General features: G+C 36.0%; 1 protein-coding gene across 2 annotated transcripts in view; it reads right to left on the bottom strand.

Annotated features, from left to right (window-relative positions):
• Window positions 1-1,699: 1,699 nt before the first annotated feature.
• LPAR3 (lysophosphatidic acid receptor 3) overlaps window positions 1,700-17,053 on the bottom strand; it is a 44,250-nt gene continuing 28,896 nt past the window's right edge. Inside the window, exon 3 of one of the 2 annotated variants that reach the window (XM_058177980.1) lies at window positions 1,700-6,891. In XM_058177980.1, the coding sequence (XP_058033963.1) occupies window positions 6,560-6,891 (332 nt within the window). In that variant the 3' untranslated portion in view covers window positions 1,700-6,559. The remainder of the gene's footprint in view (window positions 6,892-17,053) is intronic. The other variant, XM_058177981.1, reaches the window with a different exon arrangement.

Raw genomic sequence — 17,053 nt, 5'->3', positions numbered from 1 at the left:
TATGCTCAGGACAGATAATACTTCCATTTTGTGAATAATCCTTTATAGCAGTGACAATATAAATATAAATCCTATTTAAATTCAGAATAGAGTGGTCTTCTGAGTAATTCCTTGAACTGGATTTATTAAATATCTCAGCCAGTAATGTCATGCATTCAAAGGTTACATTGTCTAGTTTGGGAAATACCTAGATCAGTGCTAGTCAACCTGGTCCCTACCGCCCACTAGTGGGCATTCCAGCTTTCATGGTGGGTGGTGGGGTTTTGTCCAGTACAGAAGCACTTTCCTTTTTTTAAATTTAATTGACTTTTTAAAAAAAATTCTGTAAGTTGAAGTCCACAACCTTAAGGTTGCCAAGGTTGGAGACTCCTGTCTTAGTTTGTCTTTGTTACACTGTTTTGTGAGCTGCAGTAGGTCCTGGTTTTTTACTAGATGCAATCCAAGGTGCTGGCCATTGATTTTGAAGCCCTACGTGGCATAGGGCTAGGTCAGTATTTCTCAACTTTGATAACTTTATGTTTTGTGGACTTCAAGCTTAAAGTGGGGGGGGGCAATGTTCCACAGGGCATGGCCTAGGTTATTTGCAGGACCATCTGGTCCTGAGGACATATGCCCATCCCACCAGGTCAGAAAGAGTGGACTCCTTCCCTTAAATGCTGCCATTTATTGGGACCCCGAAAGTGTGACTTTTCCATAGTAGTCCATGACCTGTGCAACATCCCCCCCCTCTGGATTCTGCAGCCCCCACTCTTTTATCTTTCCTAGAAGGCCATAAAGTGTTGGCTCTTCTCCCAGGTAGGGCAAGCTGTGAGATTGAAGCCCATGGATGGTTTTTTTGGAGGCATCCAAGGATAGCTCTAAGGTCCAGGTTTTTGTTTTTATGGTTTCTTGGTTTTATTGTTTTGAGCTGCCCAGAATTCTCTAATGGGTTTTATCATACAAATCTGATAAATATTATCTATTTCAGAAAGACAATTGTAAAAAATCAGACAAGATGTTCATTTCTTGCTCCCACTCTCCTTGCACATTGATATGAGATAATGCATTGTAATATGGCATAACTATGAGAAACGAATGATTCAGGAAAAATCGCTTTTCTTTGAGAAAACCTTTTTCTTTCCTTTCCCAGAAAACCATATTTTTTAGTGCTAATTTGACCAGTGTGATATATTAAAAACTAAAGACTCTTAATAGGACTTTTAAAGATTAGCAGAACTGCAGTAAACAAAAAAGATTTAAGAACAGGAGGAGCAGGTTCTGATTAAGACAGAAGACAAAAGGACTGAGTATATTCAGCAGTTTATGATGGAAGCAGTAAAATAGAGGGACATCACGCTTTTCATACTGATTAGAAATACTCAGTGAAATCAGGAATTTGTGACATGAGGTTAGTATAGCATGTATACTCAATTTACAATCTTCTGAAAATGTAATATTAACAGATATTCATGTACCCAATCTAGTTTTCTCTGAAAAAGGTTAGTTGGTGCCTCATTTTTCACTATTAAACCAACTTAACTCCTACATGTCAAAAAAAAAAATAATCCAAACATTTTTAGCCTATCCAATTTAGTGGCTCTCCCCAGCTATCAATAGTCCTGGCCAAAGAAACCCGAAGTTAAATATTTGATTATATTTTTTCCTAATAAATCATTCCAGATTAGTTTCAAAGGGAAGGCATGATTTGTTCCCAACCACTTGATCAAACATTTTCAAATTCTTTATAAGCCTTAAAAATATTGCTTAACATTAGTTGCCATTCCTTAAAAATGCATACTCATTTCTCATTTCTCTTAAAGAAGGAGCAATGGGAACTTTCCACCTCAGGCTTTTCCACTAATCTGGCACTGGGACTCTTCTCTTTCCAGGTGGTGCTCTTGATAGCAGAGTTCATTTTTCTCCACGTTGGGCATGCACAGGACAGATAAGACTTCCATTTTGTGATTTGCCACACATTTAAGTTCATAGAGTTGTTGGTGGTCTTACCTTATCACCTCCTCTCATGTTCTCTAGAAAGTAGTATTAGCTCAATATGTCAGTTTATTTTAATCCATTTCATATACAATGCATGTGAAAAAGAGCAGGGTTTTTGTTCCTGTAGCTGTGGCTGCCATCTTGACATCCACCCAGATTTATTTATCAAACTTATATGCCACTCATCTTATCAAGAGGTGACTCTAGGTGGTTTATAACATCGCTTAACTTGATATTCCCTATTTATATAGGCAGTTGTCCTCAAAATCTTGCCTTACCTTGCCTCTGACTATAATAAATTGATTACTCCACCCACTTAAAAGCTGTAGGCAGCAGCCTGCATTCCTGGTTGAAACTATTGAGGAAAGCACATTAAAAAAAGTGGGATATTTTTTTTAAAAATACCAGAATTTGTCATAATCACTGCTTTTAATAGGTGTTTATTCATAGGAATATAACCTAACTGAATGACCATGCTTGAACACTCACTCCCTCTCCTCTCCCTACTCTCTCGTTGGCTTTCTGATTAATGTGGATAGATTACCATTATAGTACACAAGTGCAGCCCTAAATACTTAAGTCTCAGAAGGTGGCTTATAGTACTTTTCTGACTAATATCTTAAAAGACATAAGCTGAAGCTCACTTCATCAGATGCATAGAGTGGCTAGATTGATATAGGAAAAGGTTGGGGGTGTGAATGTGTAGCTGAAGGAATTTTCAAGTAAGATGGGGAGCTACTTAGATGGTTGAGAGCAAGTGCCATAAGGTTGGAATTATGGGAGAGGCAAATAGCTTTAGCTGTAGTTCTCAGAGAAAATGAAGGAAATGGAGCATGAAAAAAAGTCAGAGAGATACAATAGATAAAGCAATAAGCTACTATTTGAATCATATTTTTATGTGTGAGGAGAAGAAGCAGATTTTCAAAGCTGCGCAGAGAGAAAGAGAACTACTTGTAGATTCTTATTTGCCTTCCTATTTCAAGTGCCTCTATTCAACTATCAGGAGAGTTTCTATCTATCAGGAAAATTATGTTCTCCAGGGGGCACCACTGTGCAAAAGACTATGTCAGAAGTTGAGAGGGACCCTTATTCTGTGGAAGTAGTATTTTTTAGAAATATAGCTTTATTCTGCATCACAATTTTGTATTCATTAAAGAATTGAAATAGATCAAGGATAGGCACTCTTTGGTCCTCTGGATGTTACTAGTCGCAACATCTCTACAATGGTCATGTTAATTGACTGAAGCTGCTGGAAATATTTATTCACAATGCCTGTGCAGTACCATAACCTTAGCACAATCAAAAGTAAAAGCTTTTAGCAATAACTATGGCTTATCGAAGCAAGTTTGATATTCTCCTCTAATTTTTTTCAGATTTGGTTTTCTGTATTTTAAGCTTTTTACTTATACTTTTGTACTTGTGTTTTATTTTTTTGGGACTATAAATAATTTGATCAGATACAAAGGATAGAAAAATAGAGAACTGGAGTTAGTTTTTTTTTAAAGGTAAGGGAAGAGTGTGCTACACTGGAAAAGAGATAATGGTGTTATTTATTTATAAAATGTATATGCTGCCCCTCTCACTGATAAAACTCTGGGCAGCTTGGTAAAAAAAATATAGAAAAAATTAAAAAAACTAAACGCTATATAAAAATTAGAACCAAGGAGACAATGGCATGGGGATGAGATTTTGTTCTCATGGAATGCTTCTAGTGAAGGATACAATAGGAAACAAGAAAGTACATAGAGGCAGTCCTCATTTAGCAACTGATTTGTTTAGTGAAGTTGTAATGTTGATGAAAAAGTAACTTTGCAACAAGTTTCCACATTTATGACCCTGCAGCTCTGTAAGGCAATGGAAAGTTGATGTAAGTTCTTAAGTACAGTCAGGTTCACTTAGTGACCACTTCACTTAATGGCTAAAATGCTGGTCCCAATTGTGCTCAGAAACCTAGACTATCTGTATAAGAATTAAATGAAGTTTGGAGAATGATTAAACCACTGAGAAGTGAAGAAAACTGAAATAAGATTCTGAAACTTTTATTTTTACCAAGAATCATAGATAGGTTATTTTTGTTTCTAGGGTGGCCTGTTATTTTTTAACTGTCTTAAATGTAAAATCATAAAATCATAAAAATATATAGCTGTAACAAACAATAGCAGGCAAGTTGTTTCATCATTCTTAGCTCTTCTAGGAGATCTAACAACAAATTCTCTCATATGCCTCTGCAGGTTCTAACAGCAGAAAATCCAGAATACAATGTTTCCTTTCATTCTTACAATGAAATTCTTTTAGAAGAAAAAAAATACTTCTTTTAAAAGAATGAGGCTTACATCTGAGTTAGCCTATCAAGTTAAATTAATTTGGTCTCCTTTGATTCCTTTTCATGCCAGGAACACACAGGAAGAGAAAATGCACCTCTTTCTTTCAATACATGGTTATTTCCAAACTGAAGCCAAAATATTCATGTTGCAGAATAAATGAGTACATACTGTATAAATAACAAATAGTATTTTCCCCTCACCTTGGAAAGCAGCTATTCCTTGTCCTTTTTTTATGGGAACAGTTTGGTCAACTTTTTGGAACTTAACCATACGTAATCTTAGTGATTGTTTTTTGTTAGTTGCAGGCAGGATTTTTAAGACAATTACAGCATGAAAAAGAAACACAAACCACCCCTCAATAGAAACTATCCATCATTACCTATTCATCACATGTGATTAAATAAATATGGTTGCAATAATGAGATTAACATCATGTGTGATTAGACCTTTAGCATTTCTTCTTTAAAAAAACCAGTAACTTGAGGTGCTCAAAATCAAATACAAAGCATTTATTTTAAACACTAGATAATCCTTTTCTTCATTCTTTCCACAGGCATTAAACCATTTAAAAAGTAACATATGAAAAGCAATCTGTACATATTAAGATTTTTTAAAATTAAAATATTGTAATAAAAGTATATACAAATTCTCATGTTTTTGCAGAAATCTTTCCAGGATCTTATACTAACCTAAAAAGATTATTGCTATCAAATACAGCTGATAAATATTGTTGCCTTTTTCTCTTTTTCTTCTGGTTATAACATACTACCTTGACTATACTGATAATTCATATGCATTCAAGAAATTCAGTTCACTAACAAAATGTCTAATGTTCTTCTGTTAGCAATACACTGGGTTGCAATGTACATAAATGATTGTGAGGCAAAATCCTTTATATTTTTAATGGCATACCATAATAAGTCCACTCCAATTAAAACAGATGCTAATAATTTTTGGACGTATTAATATGGCATGGGAGCTACATGTGCATGGAATAACTTATTTGGGGGACTTTAGCATGCTCTAAAAAATTTTAGAATGCTATTAAATATTGCCCCGCTGAAGCAGAAAATGCCATGCGTGGAAACTACCAGTTTATACAGATTGGGGGTGGGGTAGAGTTAAATAGCAGCTAAAGGACAAATGCTGGTTCTACAGCTCACATTTACAGCCTGAAAAATCTTTATTAAAACGCTTAATTGCAGAACACGTATAATGTTCCATTTATAAAACTAAACAGCCGACTATATTTACTCAGAAGCAAGTCTCACTGAGTTCAGAGCAGCTGTAGGCTGCTACTAAAGCAAACAATTTAAAAGCCACTTTGAATAACCAAACTAATTCAGGCCTAGCTTCTTCCCAAAGAAATTGATGTCTGGGGTGTACCACTTCAGACAGAAGAGAGGTAGCAAACGGACCGAATAATCTCTATTATAGAAATGATAGTCACAAAAGAGAAAGCCCTTCATGTAAAGAACTGGAACATTGTGGAGAAACTTGTTCACATTATTCCCTAATATCCTGGTTATCTGTGTGGCTTTTTATTAAAAGGGAACAACCCCAAATCTGCAATAGTGGTGCAATCCATCTTGCCACCAGAGAGTGTCTTCTCCTACTTGCTGGGCCACTAAAATGCTTTACTTGGCACCAGAGAACTAACCAGCTGCTTTGTTGTAGTGGCAGAAAAGCACTCTTTGCTTTGGAGTATTTGCTTAATGCCCAATTCTGAATAGATGTTTGTCAGAAGGAAGCGCTGAGCGCTGAGAGAGAGTCCAATGTTTGGCAACTGAGGTACTTTTGTGCCAGGCACCCAAAATGTAACGGGATGGCAGCCCTCAAAAGATGTAAAAATAAAGCCTCACTTGAGGAAGAAGTCCTCCCCCCCCCTCCCATCACCTGAGAAGCTGATCCTGCCACCTCACCACAATTGGCTGTTAAGGTGCAGCCCTGGCACAGTGACATCTCACCACTGCCTAGACCTCTGAGGAAGGAGACTCCATAATGCTGCTTGTACTGTTTCCAGATTTATAAGGAACACTGCAGAGTTGAAACCACTCCTTCTATTCTTTCACATCCCTTCAAGTACATTTTTCCCATCCAGTAATTATTTACAAAGATGTCAGGTAACCCTGGGATCTGGGTTTTGGTACAGAGAACATATTCTTCTGTGGTTTCAGGGTTCAGTGATCTCAGGTGGTTCAGAGATCATTTGGATTGTGGCCTACCCCCGCTGCAGTCCCCATTTGGAGGAAGAGAAGAATTCATGTATTTTCTTTGCCACTGATAGTCACTTGACTAATGCCATTTTCCAAGTACTGACTAGAGGAATCTATGCTCCTGCCGAGCACCGCAGAGGGGATCCTTGAAGACCGGCGCTCCTGGCTTCTCTCCTCAAATGAGCAACAAATCATGCGCCTCATAGTATTTGACATCTCGTCGTCTTTGTAAGAGTAAATTATTGGATTCATGATAGAGTTCAGCAGAGCTAGGAGAAGGAACCACCGTTTCACATTCTGAACCTCACAATGAGTGCAATTCAAACCATCAAGGAGTAGTACTACAAGTCCAGGAGTCCAGCACACAATAAAAGCACCTGTGGGGAGAGAACAGAGGATTATTCAAGGACAAGTTTACATTTTCTAAAAAGACGCTACTCATCCTAAAATGTATATGCATAAAACAGTACTAGAGTTACACAATTCACCGACAGATCGTGATAGGCAAGAGTCCATTATTTTACCCTCCTGCAAATTATTTTACCTTTAAAGGTGTTTAGGCAGTTTAATACCTGCTTCTAAGGAAAATATACCATACCCACCAATGCCCATTGGAACCCTTAAATCAGATAATCTGCAGAAGAAGGCTTAACTTACTTTTCCTCCAAAATTATCTATTATTATTGCCTAAATTGTTTTAAAATTTCAAGATAACATAGAGTGCTACAAGAGATATTTTATGAATTGATATGAATCAAATGGTTTGACTTTTGTTTCACAAAGCACTGGGTAAGAGCATTCACGTGGATTACAAAGACTTAAACTTTCTCATTGCTATAATACCCTATATTGTAAATGTTTGTTATAACATCTTTTTCTTTTTTTAAATCCAGGCTGGGATAGAAGAGGAGGAATTTTGAAATGGCAACAGCTAGAAGGATTATGCTTCCTCAACTTACATAATAGTTGTTTATATCCAGTGTTTACACATTTAATATGTTACGAAAAAGAGGGGCTCTGATGGATTAGGTAGAAGTTGTTCATATGATTCCACAGGATCCTTTCTAATCCAATCCTGGAGTAAAATTTGAGAGTATAAATTCATCAGTAATTTTTCCTTGAGGCAATGCTCCTTAGGAATTGGTAGAAGGCTATTGATGTAACATTCCGGTGGTGTATTACAGTGGGAGTAAGGAAACAGCAGTAATGGACAGAAATGAATAATCTTTCTCTCTACTCCATCACTTTTTCTTTTAGAGTAAATTAGTCTACCCTCTCAATATAAAAAAAAGGTCCCTATCTTATGTTCAGTTTTTATCGCTTTCTAAAGATATTAAATCTGAGTGAATGCTGGAATTCCTGAAACTTCATATTGCTTAGAAGGTACAGTACAGGGAAAAAAAATAAACAACAGTTTAAAATATATGTACAAAAAATGCAAGAACATAATTGTGGAGTCACAAGGAATCAAGCTTGATTTCCAGGTTCTAGGCAACACAAAATCATCACTGAATTCGTTCAAGTAATATAGCACAAGTCTGCAATTAGAGTTTGACTAATTTAAATCAGACAAGATCTCTTATGGTATCTCATTGAAAACCATGTTTAATTACTTACTTCCTGCTTAGATCTTTTGGGGTCCGCCACTTCCTTTTCTGTCCAAAACTAAAACTGAAAGTAGATGAACTAGCTTCCATTGAATCACCTAATCTCACTACTGCCTTATAACAGTAAAGAAAATAAATATGGCGAGATGGTAAAAATAAATGCAGCAAATCTTATTTACCTGTAATAATTGCACCACCCATTAAAAGATTGGTTGAAGGGGCTTCACGACAGAATGATTACTAAAGCGTAGATGAGCAAGTTAGAAAAGCTTAGGCACTACAGCATTTTATTTTATTTACATCCCATTATTAAATTCCCAGTTAGCAGAAAGTCTATTAAATTAGAAATTAAAACTACAATATTTAAAGATGCTTCTGATACATTAAATAATTATAAAGCATTCAGATGTGTTATGTCTTCATATCTGGTGCCAACACTGCAAGTTTGTACTCTAGGATTTCAATGCAAACAAGAGAGGGAAAGAGAGAAAATGGCTACGCATAAACCAAGTGTGTGCTTAGCTGAAGCCACAATTGCAGCCCAGCTTATAAAAATAGAAAAATTACAGCTTTGCACAAAAGGCAGGCGGTAGAAATCATACAGAGGAAAATCTGTTTTGTTTTGTTTTTTAAAAAGTCACCGTTTATATTTCAAGTAGTCTTTCACCTCTTTTCTAAAGTTTACAAATATTTTTGTAAAGTGTTCTTGTGGCAACAAGGAAGTTTTCTTCAAGTGGTCTGGATATCTTTTAACCAGGCAGATATGGAAACAAATGATTCAACTACGTGCCTAGAGTTCAACTTACCAGTACACCATCCAACTAATATCCAGTTCAGTAACTCTTAGGACATAGGGAAGGGAGCGGAGTTCAGTTCCTACATTTGTGCCCGACTTGCTGGGCAACTTTAAGGAAGCCCTCCACTTTTCTAACTGCAAAATGTGAATAAAGAGTATATAATCAAGATTGCATGTGAATTTTACATGCTTCCATTCTGCACCACATGAGCATGAATTGTACCTAAAAGAATGCTGAAGCCTCTAAATCAAACTTCATTCCTGGTGACTCCACAATTATGTTCTTCTGTTTTTTTAGGAATGGTAGGAAATGGTTTGGCATTTTTTCTTGCAGAATGTTTTTCAACTTCCTAGTCTAATTTACAGCCCCAAATAAGTCAAAGCACATTCAACACAGAGGATTTAATTTGGAACATTTTCAGATGTTAAAAAAAGTTCTTATAAGTATAATTACAGAAAGTATTCTCAGGATAGATGATCTTAAGCAACATTCCCCAATTTGCTGCTCTCCAATGTATTGGACTACAATTTACATAATTCCTATTGATATCACCATCATAGGAGTTGTAATCCCACCCTACCTAGACAATACCAATTTGGGGAAAATTCAACTTTTAAACATAATCACATCCAATTTTGTTTATTTTTTTTCTGAAATTGCAGCTTTTTTCTGAAATTGAACTACTGTGGCGCAGTGGTTAGAGTACTGCAGGCTACTTCTGCTGACTGCCGTCTGACTGCAATTTGGCAGTTCAAATTTCACCAGGCTCTAAGGTTGACTTAGCCTTCCATCCTTCCTAGGTCAGTAAAATGAGGACCCAGATTATTGGGGGCAATATGCTGACTCTGTAAACTGCTTAGAGAGGACTGTAAAAGCACCGTGAAGCGGTATATAAGTCTAAGTAGTTATTGCTAGAACTGGCATGTAGATAGCTAGTTTTTTTATATTTTGCAAATATATAAATATTAGTATATTTGGAACAACATTGCACAGGACAAGTAAATAAAGTGGAATGAAGCTTTTTAATGATTTTTAAAATCCGTCATTTGAAAGAGTTTACAACCTAAATCTATTTTCTCTTAAAGTCTTTTCTTAAAACTGCATTGATAAATCCTCTAGCTCCAATTATTACTTCCTACATTCCACCTTCTGGAAAGAACATTTTTAAACAACCACTCAAAACATTTGTATACTGTCAATGTAAGCAATATATGTTTATATGAAGAAAGACTTAGGGGAAATAATAGCATTTCATCTCAAATATAGGCATGTCACAACAAGGGCTAAGCACACTTCAAATTAGCAAACCAAAAGTCTTGTGCTGGCTTGTCTGGTATGCCATATTCTTTCTTTTCAAAAAGTTGTTTTGAATTTTTAGCCAAGATGCTTTTGTAAAAGTAATCTGCAAACTGAAGCGCTTCTAGAACAATCTCTCCAACGCAGCAGCTTCTATATACTTTGAACTGCAATCCCATCATCACCCATAAGCCCAATGACTGAAGGTATCTGAAACTGTCCAAAGTCAGGAAACACTGATCTGAGACATGAAAGAGCATAATATTCAACAAAATTTTATGTAGTATCATTCAAAAGTTTGTACATTTATAGCTTGATACATCATAAATTCAGGACAGTAATGACTGACTTTATTTTTTTATCTATATCTTGGTACATATTATACAATACATACTACATATAACATATAATTTGTACATATTTTGACCATAATTCCAATGTTTTTTTACAGACTGCTTTTTTCTAGTTATGGTTAACTACTTAAAGCTTCATTTCAGAGGAGAGCAGAGAATATTAAATGAACGACAGTATCTGATGCAGTTACTAAACAAAAATTGAGTGCATAAATTTGGATGACAAACAAATACACTTCTGGTTTCTAGTCTTCTTTTTCAAAGGAATATAAAGAAATGAATAAACTGGACATAATCAAAACTCTTTTGTCTTCTTAAAAAAAAATCTTAAATAGAAACAGGGAATAATTTTTTTTACAGGTTTCCCTCCCTAGCTGCAGATAACAGTTTTTAGTCTGTGAATGTGAAGGTCAAATGTATCAGGCAGAGCCTATTATGCAAGATGAAGAGAGAATTAAGAGCAATGGATCAGAAATAAGGAAAACCATTTTAAGCATCAAGAGCTTGGAAAACACATGCAGAAATATAAACCCTCATAGACTATTGTTACTTCAAACACTAGTTTACAACAAACTGAATCTTAGCAGTCAGCATACAATCCTGCTAGTCTACAAGATCTTTTATTCTAAAGAATCTATGCCTTGTGTTTCCAGTGATGATGGCCTCCAGTGATGATGGCCTATATCTACTTTATCTACTTATCTACTTTGATATAGTGGCTATTCAATCCTCTACCTTTCTTAAAAAGTTGTCCAAAGATTCTGATAGCAAAAGAATTTTCAATAGAGGCTCTCTTACACTGTCAGGCTCTAGCGAAGAGTTCACATTCAGGAATTATAGCATTAGCCATAAAGAAGTTTCTCATTGGCTCATTGCCATGAATCAATATCTAAGAAATGAAAACTAGTTTTGGGGAATAAAAACAAGACATTGGACAACTTAGGATAAATGAAAGCAGCATAATAATTTTTCAACCACTAAAATACGCAGATACAGGGAGTGGAAACAGTCGTTTAAAAATTTAGGTAGATTGTTATCTCTAAACATAATAGGAGAAAGAATTAGAAACTTCTGAAAAGCAATTGCGATGACGTGCAACCTTAAAGAATATACTTCTGTTCTGAGCAAATTAGTCAGTTGTAACTTACTGCACACAGAGCCTTTATCTGATTTCTGAAAATGTTTCCATCAGTTTAGATTGGCTAGATGCTTTATTTTACAAGTAGTTCATACAGAAATCCCCTTTTTTCCCATCCAAAGGCAATGAAACATATGTGAAACACTGCAAATATGTGCATTAAGTGCACATATTTGCATTAAGTCCCTTGAGGTATCTTTAATTCTTGTTAGCTGTACTTATTAGAGCAAGAGTTGTGTGTCAGATGCTCATTCCATTTGTAATGTTGACCATGTATGTTAAAAGCTGGATCATGAATGCCAACTGATCTTATTTGAAATAAAAATTTCACAATTAGTGTTATAACTCCTAACTAGGGTTGTAAATCTTTTCCTTGAAATGTTCCTTCAATCTAATGACTGCAGGAACTCATCAACTGAGCTTCTGAATGAATATTCCTGACAGGGAAAAAAAATTTGCCTACTGAATTTCTGCTGACACACAACTTTGCAGAATAAAAAACTCTAACAAAGAGACAGGGTGTAATCCTATTCAGATTTCAAGGCCTCCCTGCTTGAAGATTTTTAATCTTTTAGGCTGCTAAATATCTACTAAGCTTTGGAAATCAATCCAAAATCTTAAGACCTGCCCTAGAGGTGCAGGTGTACAGGCTTGAATTCCGTGAGAAAAAGGCCTTAGGATGTTATCTATCACCATAAAGGCTGATCAAAAGTCTCAACATTGAAGAAATTAATGGCAAATTGAGTCTGGACATCAAAATGGTGTCTACCAAATATATTTCTTTGTTATCTTCTGTAAAATGGGTTGACAGCATTCCCCTATAGAGGAAAACAATTAAATATTTACATCTGCCAGGTTTACATGGATCTAGAATAGATTCAGATTTAGATTCTGGATTTAGGTAAAATTCAGAAATGTGTGTCAGAGTCCTTCCAAAAAATACAACTTTGCCCACAAACAAAGTGACAGATCCACTTCCTCTGTTCAAATCTAGCTGTCAAGATTTTAATTTCACTTGCGTATTAAAAGGAGAAGCATAAATCCACATGCAGTGCCACATGAAACTACTGTGGAGAACATCTAAAGTTTTGGAATATGCAGATGATATCAAGATTCATTGCTCCTTAGCATCCAACTTCAAAGAAATAATGGGTACCCTTGGACAGTGGTTAAGTTTAATACTGTGCTGGACTAAGGAGAATAAGACTGAGGGTTTTTTAATAAATAGGAATCTGGACTTGGGGCAGAGGTTCAGTCTTATATGGATAGGATTGTTCTTCCCTGTCTGGGAGTGACAGTAGACTCCCTGGTTTTAAATCACTGGATTTGAAAGTAGTACCTGTTTCAGTGAGTGTACTGCATAAAGATGGCAACTAAGCATTTGAGATTCTTTCTGAGTTGCTCAGATTTGGCAAGTTAACAATGTTTAATTATTGGGTTCCTATCTCACTAACATGACTTTGGGTGGCTAATACAGGTTACAACCACAATATAAAAATATAAAATACATAAAATATAAAAATTTAAAAAAATATTTATTTATTTATTTATTTTGTCACAACAATATATATAAGTATCATACAGAAAAGATTATATAGTGTATAAACATATATAAGAGTAAATATTAGGAGGAATAAGCGCATATATATATATATGAATGGGGTGAGGTCAATAGTAGAAAGTTTTTGGTTAAAGCTTTTAGGATTATGAGAAGAGACCACAGAGTCAGGTAAAGTATTCCAAGCACTGATGATTCTGTTACAGAAGTCATATTTTCTGCAATCTAGATTAAAGCGGTTGACATTAAGTTTAAATCTATTAGTTGCTCTTGTATTATTGCAATTAAAGCTGAAGTAGTGTTTAACAGGAAGGACATTACAATAGATGATTCTATGAGTTAAACTTAGGTCTTGTCAAAGGCAACGGAGTTCCAAGTTTTCTAAGCCTAGGATTTCAAGTCTGGTGGGATAAGGTATTTTGTTGTTTTCAGAGGAATGAAGAACTCTTATTGTAAAATATTTCTGGACACGCTCAATTGTATTGATATCAGAAATGTGGTGAGGGTTCCAAACAGGTGAGCTGTATTCTAGAATTGGTCTAGCAAATGTTTTATATGCTCTGGTTAGTAGTGTAGTGTTTTTGGAAAAGAAGCTACGCAAGATTAGGTTTACAACTCTTAGAGCCTTTTTTGCTATGTAGTTGCAGTGGGCTTTGGCACTTAGATCATTTGATATGAAAACTCCAAGGTCTTTAACAGGGTGGGGGTCATCTGCAAGGTAATGTCCATCAAGTATGTACTTAGTGTTTGGGTTCTTTTTTCCAATATGTAAGACTGAGCATTTGCTGGTTGAGATTTGGAGTTGCCAAGTTTTAGACCAAGCGGTTAGATGATCAAGGTCTTTTTGAATGATAGATGTATTGTCTGTGGTGTTAAATAGTTTGACATCGTCAGCAAAGAGAACACAATTACTTGAGATATGGTCACAAAGATCATTTATGTATAGTATGAAGAGTGTTGGTCCAAGAACGCTGCCTTGAGGAACGCCACTCTTGACAGGAACAGGATTTGATAGAGTATTGCCAATTTTGACCACTTGTTGTCTGTTAGACAGAAAAGCAGATATCCATTTGTGAAGGGGTCCTGAAATGCCATAGGATTTTAGTTTTAGGAGAAGTTTATCGTGTACTACTGAGTCAAAAGCTTTGCAGAAGTCTATGTAGATTGCATCTATTGTTTTGCCTTGATCAAGATTTGTAGTCCATATGTTTTTACAATGGAGAAGTTGTAAATTGCATGGTAATTTTTTCCTGAAACCAAATTGTTTATTAGAGAGTAGGTTGTTTGTTTCTAAGTGTGAGATGATGGATTGGTTGATGATTGATTCCATGACTTTGCAGGTGACTCAGCAGAGAGAGATTGATCTGTAATTTTCGACTAAGCTGGGGTTTCCTTTTTTGAAGATTGGGATGACTGTGGCTAGTGACCAAAGTTTAGGAAGGGAACTGGTAGTGAAAGCTTTATCAAAGATTATGCTTAGGGATTCTGCTATATTAGTGGAAAGTTTTTTAAAGAAATATACACATAGTCCATCGGGTCCAATAGATAGCGATGGTTTCAAGTTATGAAGAGCTTTTCCAACATTATCTTCTGTGAAATCTATATGTATATAGATTTTTATATAAAGATATATATATAAAGATACATATAATGACAAACTAAATAAACCAAATTGGCTGCTGGAAAAAACATTCGACAATCCCAAAGGTGCTTTTCAAAAGGCAACTGGACTTCCTTAGGTTGTTTTCTTTTTTTTGAAAACGTTTCACTTCTCATCCAAGAAGCTTCTGCAGTTCTGAAGCTTCTTGGATGAGAAGCAAAGTATTTTCAAGAAAAAACTAGGAAAGGCTAGTTGCCTTTTGAAAAGCATCCTTGGGATAACCATGGCCTGGATGATTGAGAATCTCCGTAGACATATGCCATCAATGTGGGAAGGATAGATACTGATAAAGTGATGATGGGGGATGGAATAATTGTATTTTATATATATATATATATATATATATATATATATATATATATATATATATATATATATATATATATATATATATATATATATATATATATATATATATATATATATATATATATATATACACACACATATATTTGTTTTCTGAGTTTTTTATGGGTGTTTGTATGTAGGTCTTTGGTTATTCGGGTTTTCTCCCGCGTAAAATTGGAAGTCTCTTGGCGACACTTCGACGAAGTCTCATTTGTCATCTTCAGGCTGATGTTTACAGCTTTGTGTTCCTAGATATATATATATGGGTCTTTGGTTATTCGGGTAGATTCCACCATTCTTAGGATGGTGGAATCTACCAGAAGAAAACACACACAAACCGCTATCTGCACGCACTCTCACACCACCACCCAGCACAGATCAACTCCGTAGCCAAGACACTCATCTCTAGAACAAAACGCTTAGCTGACGAACAACGCCTAAAAACCGAACTACACACTCTCACAAACGTACTAACATCCAATGGATTCCAGAGAAATAAGATTACCAAACTAATCCAAAAAGAACCCCCCACTAAAACCCAAGACAGAGAACAAGAAAACGGCACAGCCCTCCTCCCATATATAAAAGGCACCACAGACAGAATCAGCAAGATCCTCCACAAACATAACATCAAGACAGCATTCTGCACAAACCAAAAAATATCCACCATCCTAAGAAACCCCAAAGACAAAATTGAGTTAGAAAATCAAGGAGTATATGAAATCCCATGCACCGCCTGCCCCACCACATACATCGGACAAACCAACAGAAGAATAAGTGCACGCATTGAAGAACACAAGAACTCAGTCAAAAACAAGGAACCAACTTCTTCCCTGGTCCAACACCTTAAAGCCACAGGACACGATATTGACTTTAAAAAGACCAGAACTATCGCCAAAACTGAACACTTTAACAACAGAATAATCAGAGAAGCCATCGAGATAGAAAAATGCCCACACAGCATGAACAAACGAGATGATACCTCCCGCCTACCAGCCATTTGGAAACCCGCCCTTATTGACAAACGAGTCCTTAACACGAGGAATGACACCAGACCCACACTCACGAGGTCCACACAGGATGTCACCACACAACCACCCAGAAAGCAGACCCAAACCCACACTGATCAGGAAGCACGACCAAGGACTAGAAGCCAGACCGCAGCTGCAAAATTAGCCATTTCAAACTCCTCCAATCCATACATGCAGCAGACTGACACCCACTACGAAGATGTAGCACGACCACGACCACGAAGCCACATAGCAGCAGTGCAGCTCACCAGCTCAAATCCCCCTGCAACTCAGACTAATCTGAGCACAACCAAACCCCCACCCAAACAGGACACACCCCCAGCCAATCAGAACACAAAAGACCCCATCCAATCAGAGCACAGCCAAGCTCCCACCCAATCAGTTCAAACCCCACTAGCAGTTAAAAGGAAGAAACAGCTGCAATCACACATTGCTCCCAGAAGCATGAAGCTGAACCCTGAAGATGACGAATGAGACTTCGAAACGTCGCCAAGATACTTCCAATTTTACGGAGAAAACCCGAATAACCAAAGACCTACATACAAACACCATGAAAACCTCAGAAAACAAATATATATATATATATATACACACACATATATACATACATACATATATACATATATATATATATATATATATATATATATATATATATATATATATATATATATATATATATATACACACACACACATATATTTGTTTTCTGAGTTTTTTATGGGTGTTTGTATGTAGGTCTTTGGTTATT

The sequence above is a fragment of the Ahaetulla prasina genome, chromosome 3, assembly GCF_028640845.1.
Source record: "Ahaetulla prasina isolate Xishuangbanna chromosome 3, ASM2864084v1, whole genome shotgun sequence".
In the NCBI taxonomy this organism is placed as follows: Eukaryota; Metazoa; Chordata; class Lepidosauria; order Squamata; family Colubridae; genus Ahaetulla; species Ahaetulla prasina.
Note: the sequence above shows the minus strand (reverse complement) of the source record. Positions and strands in the feature narration are given on the sequence as shown.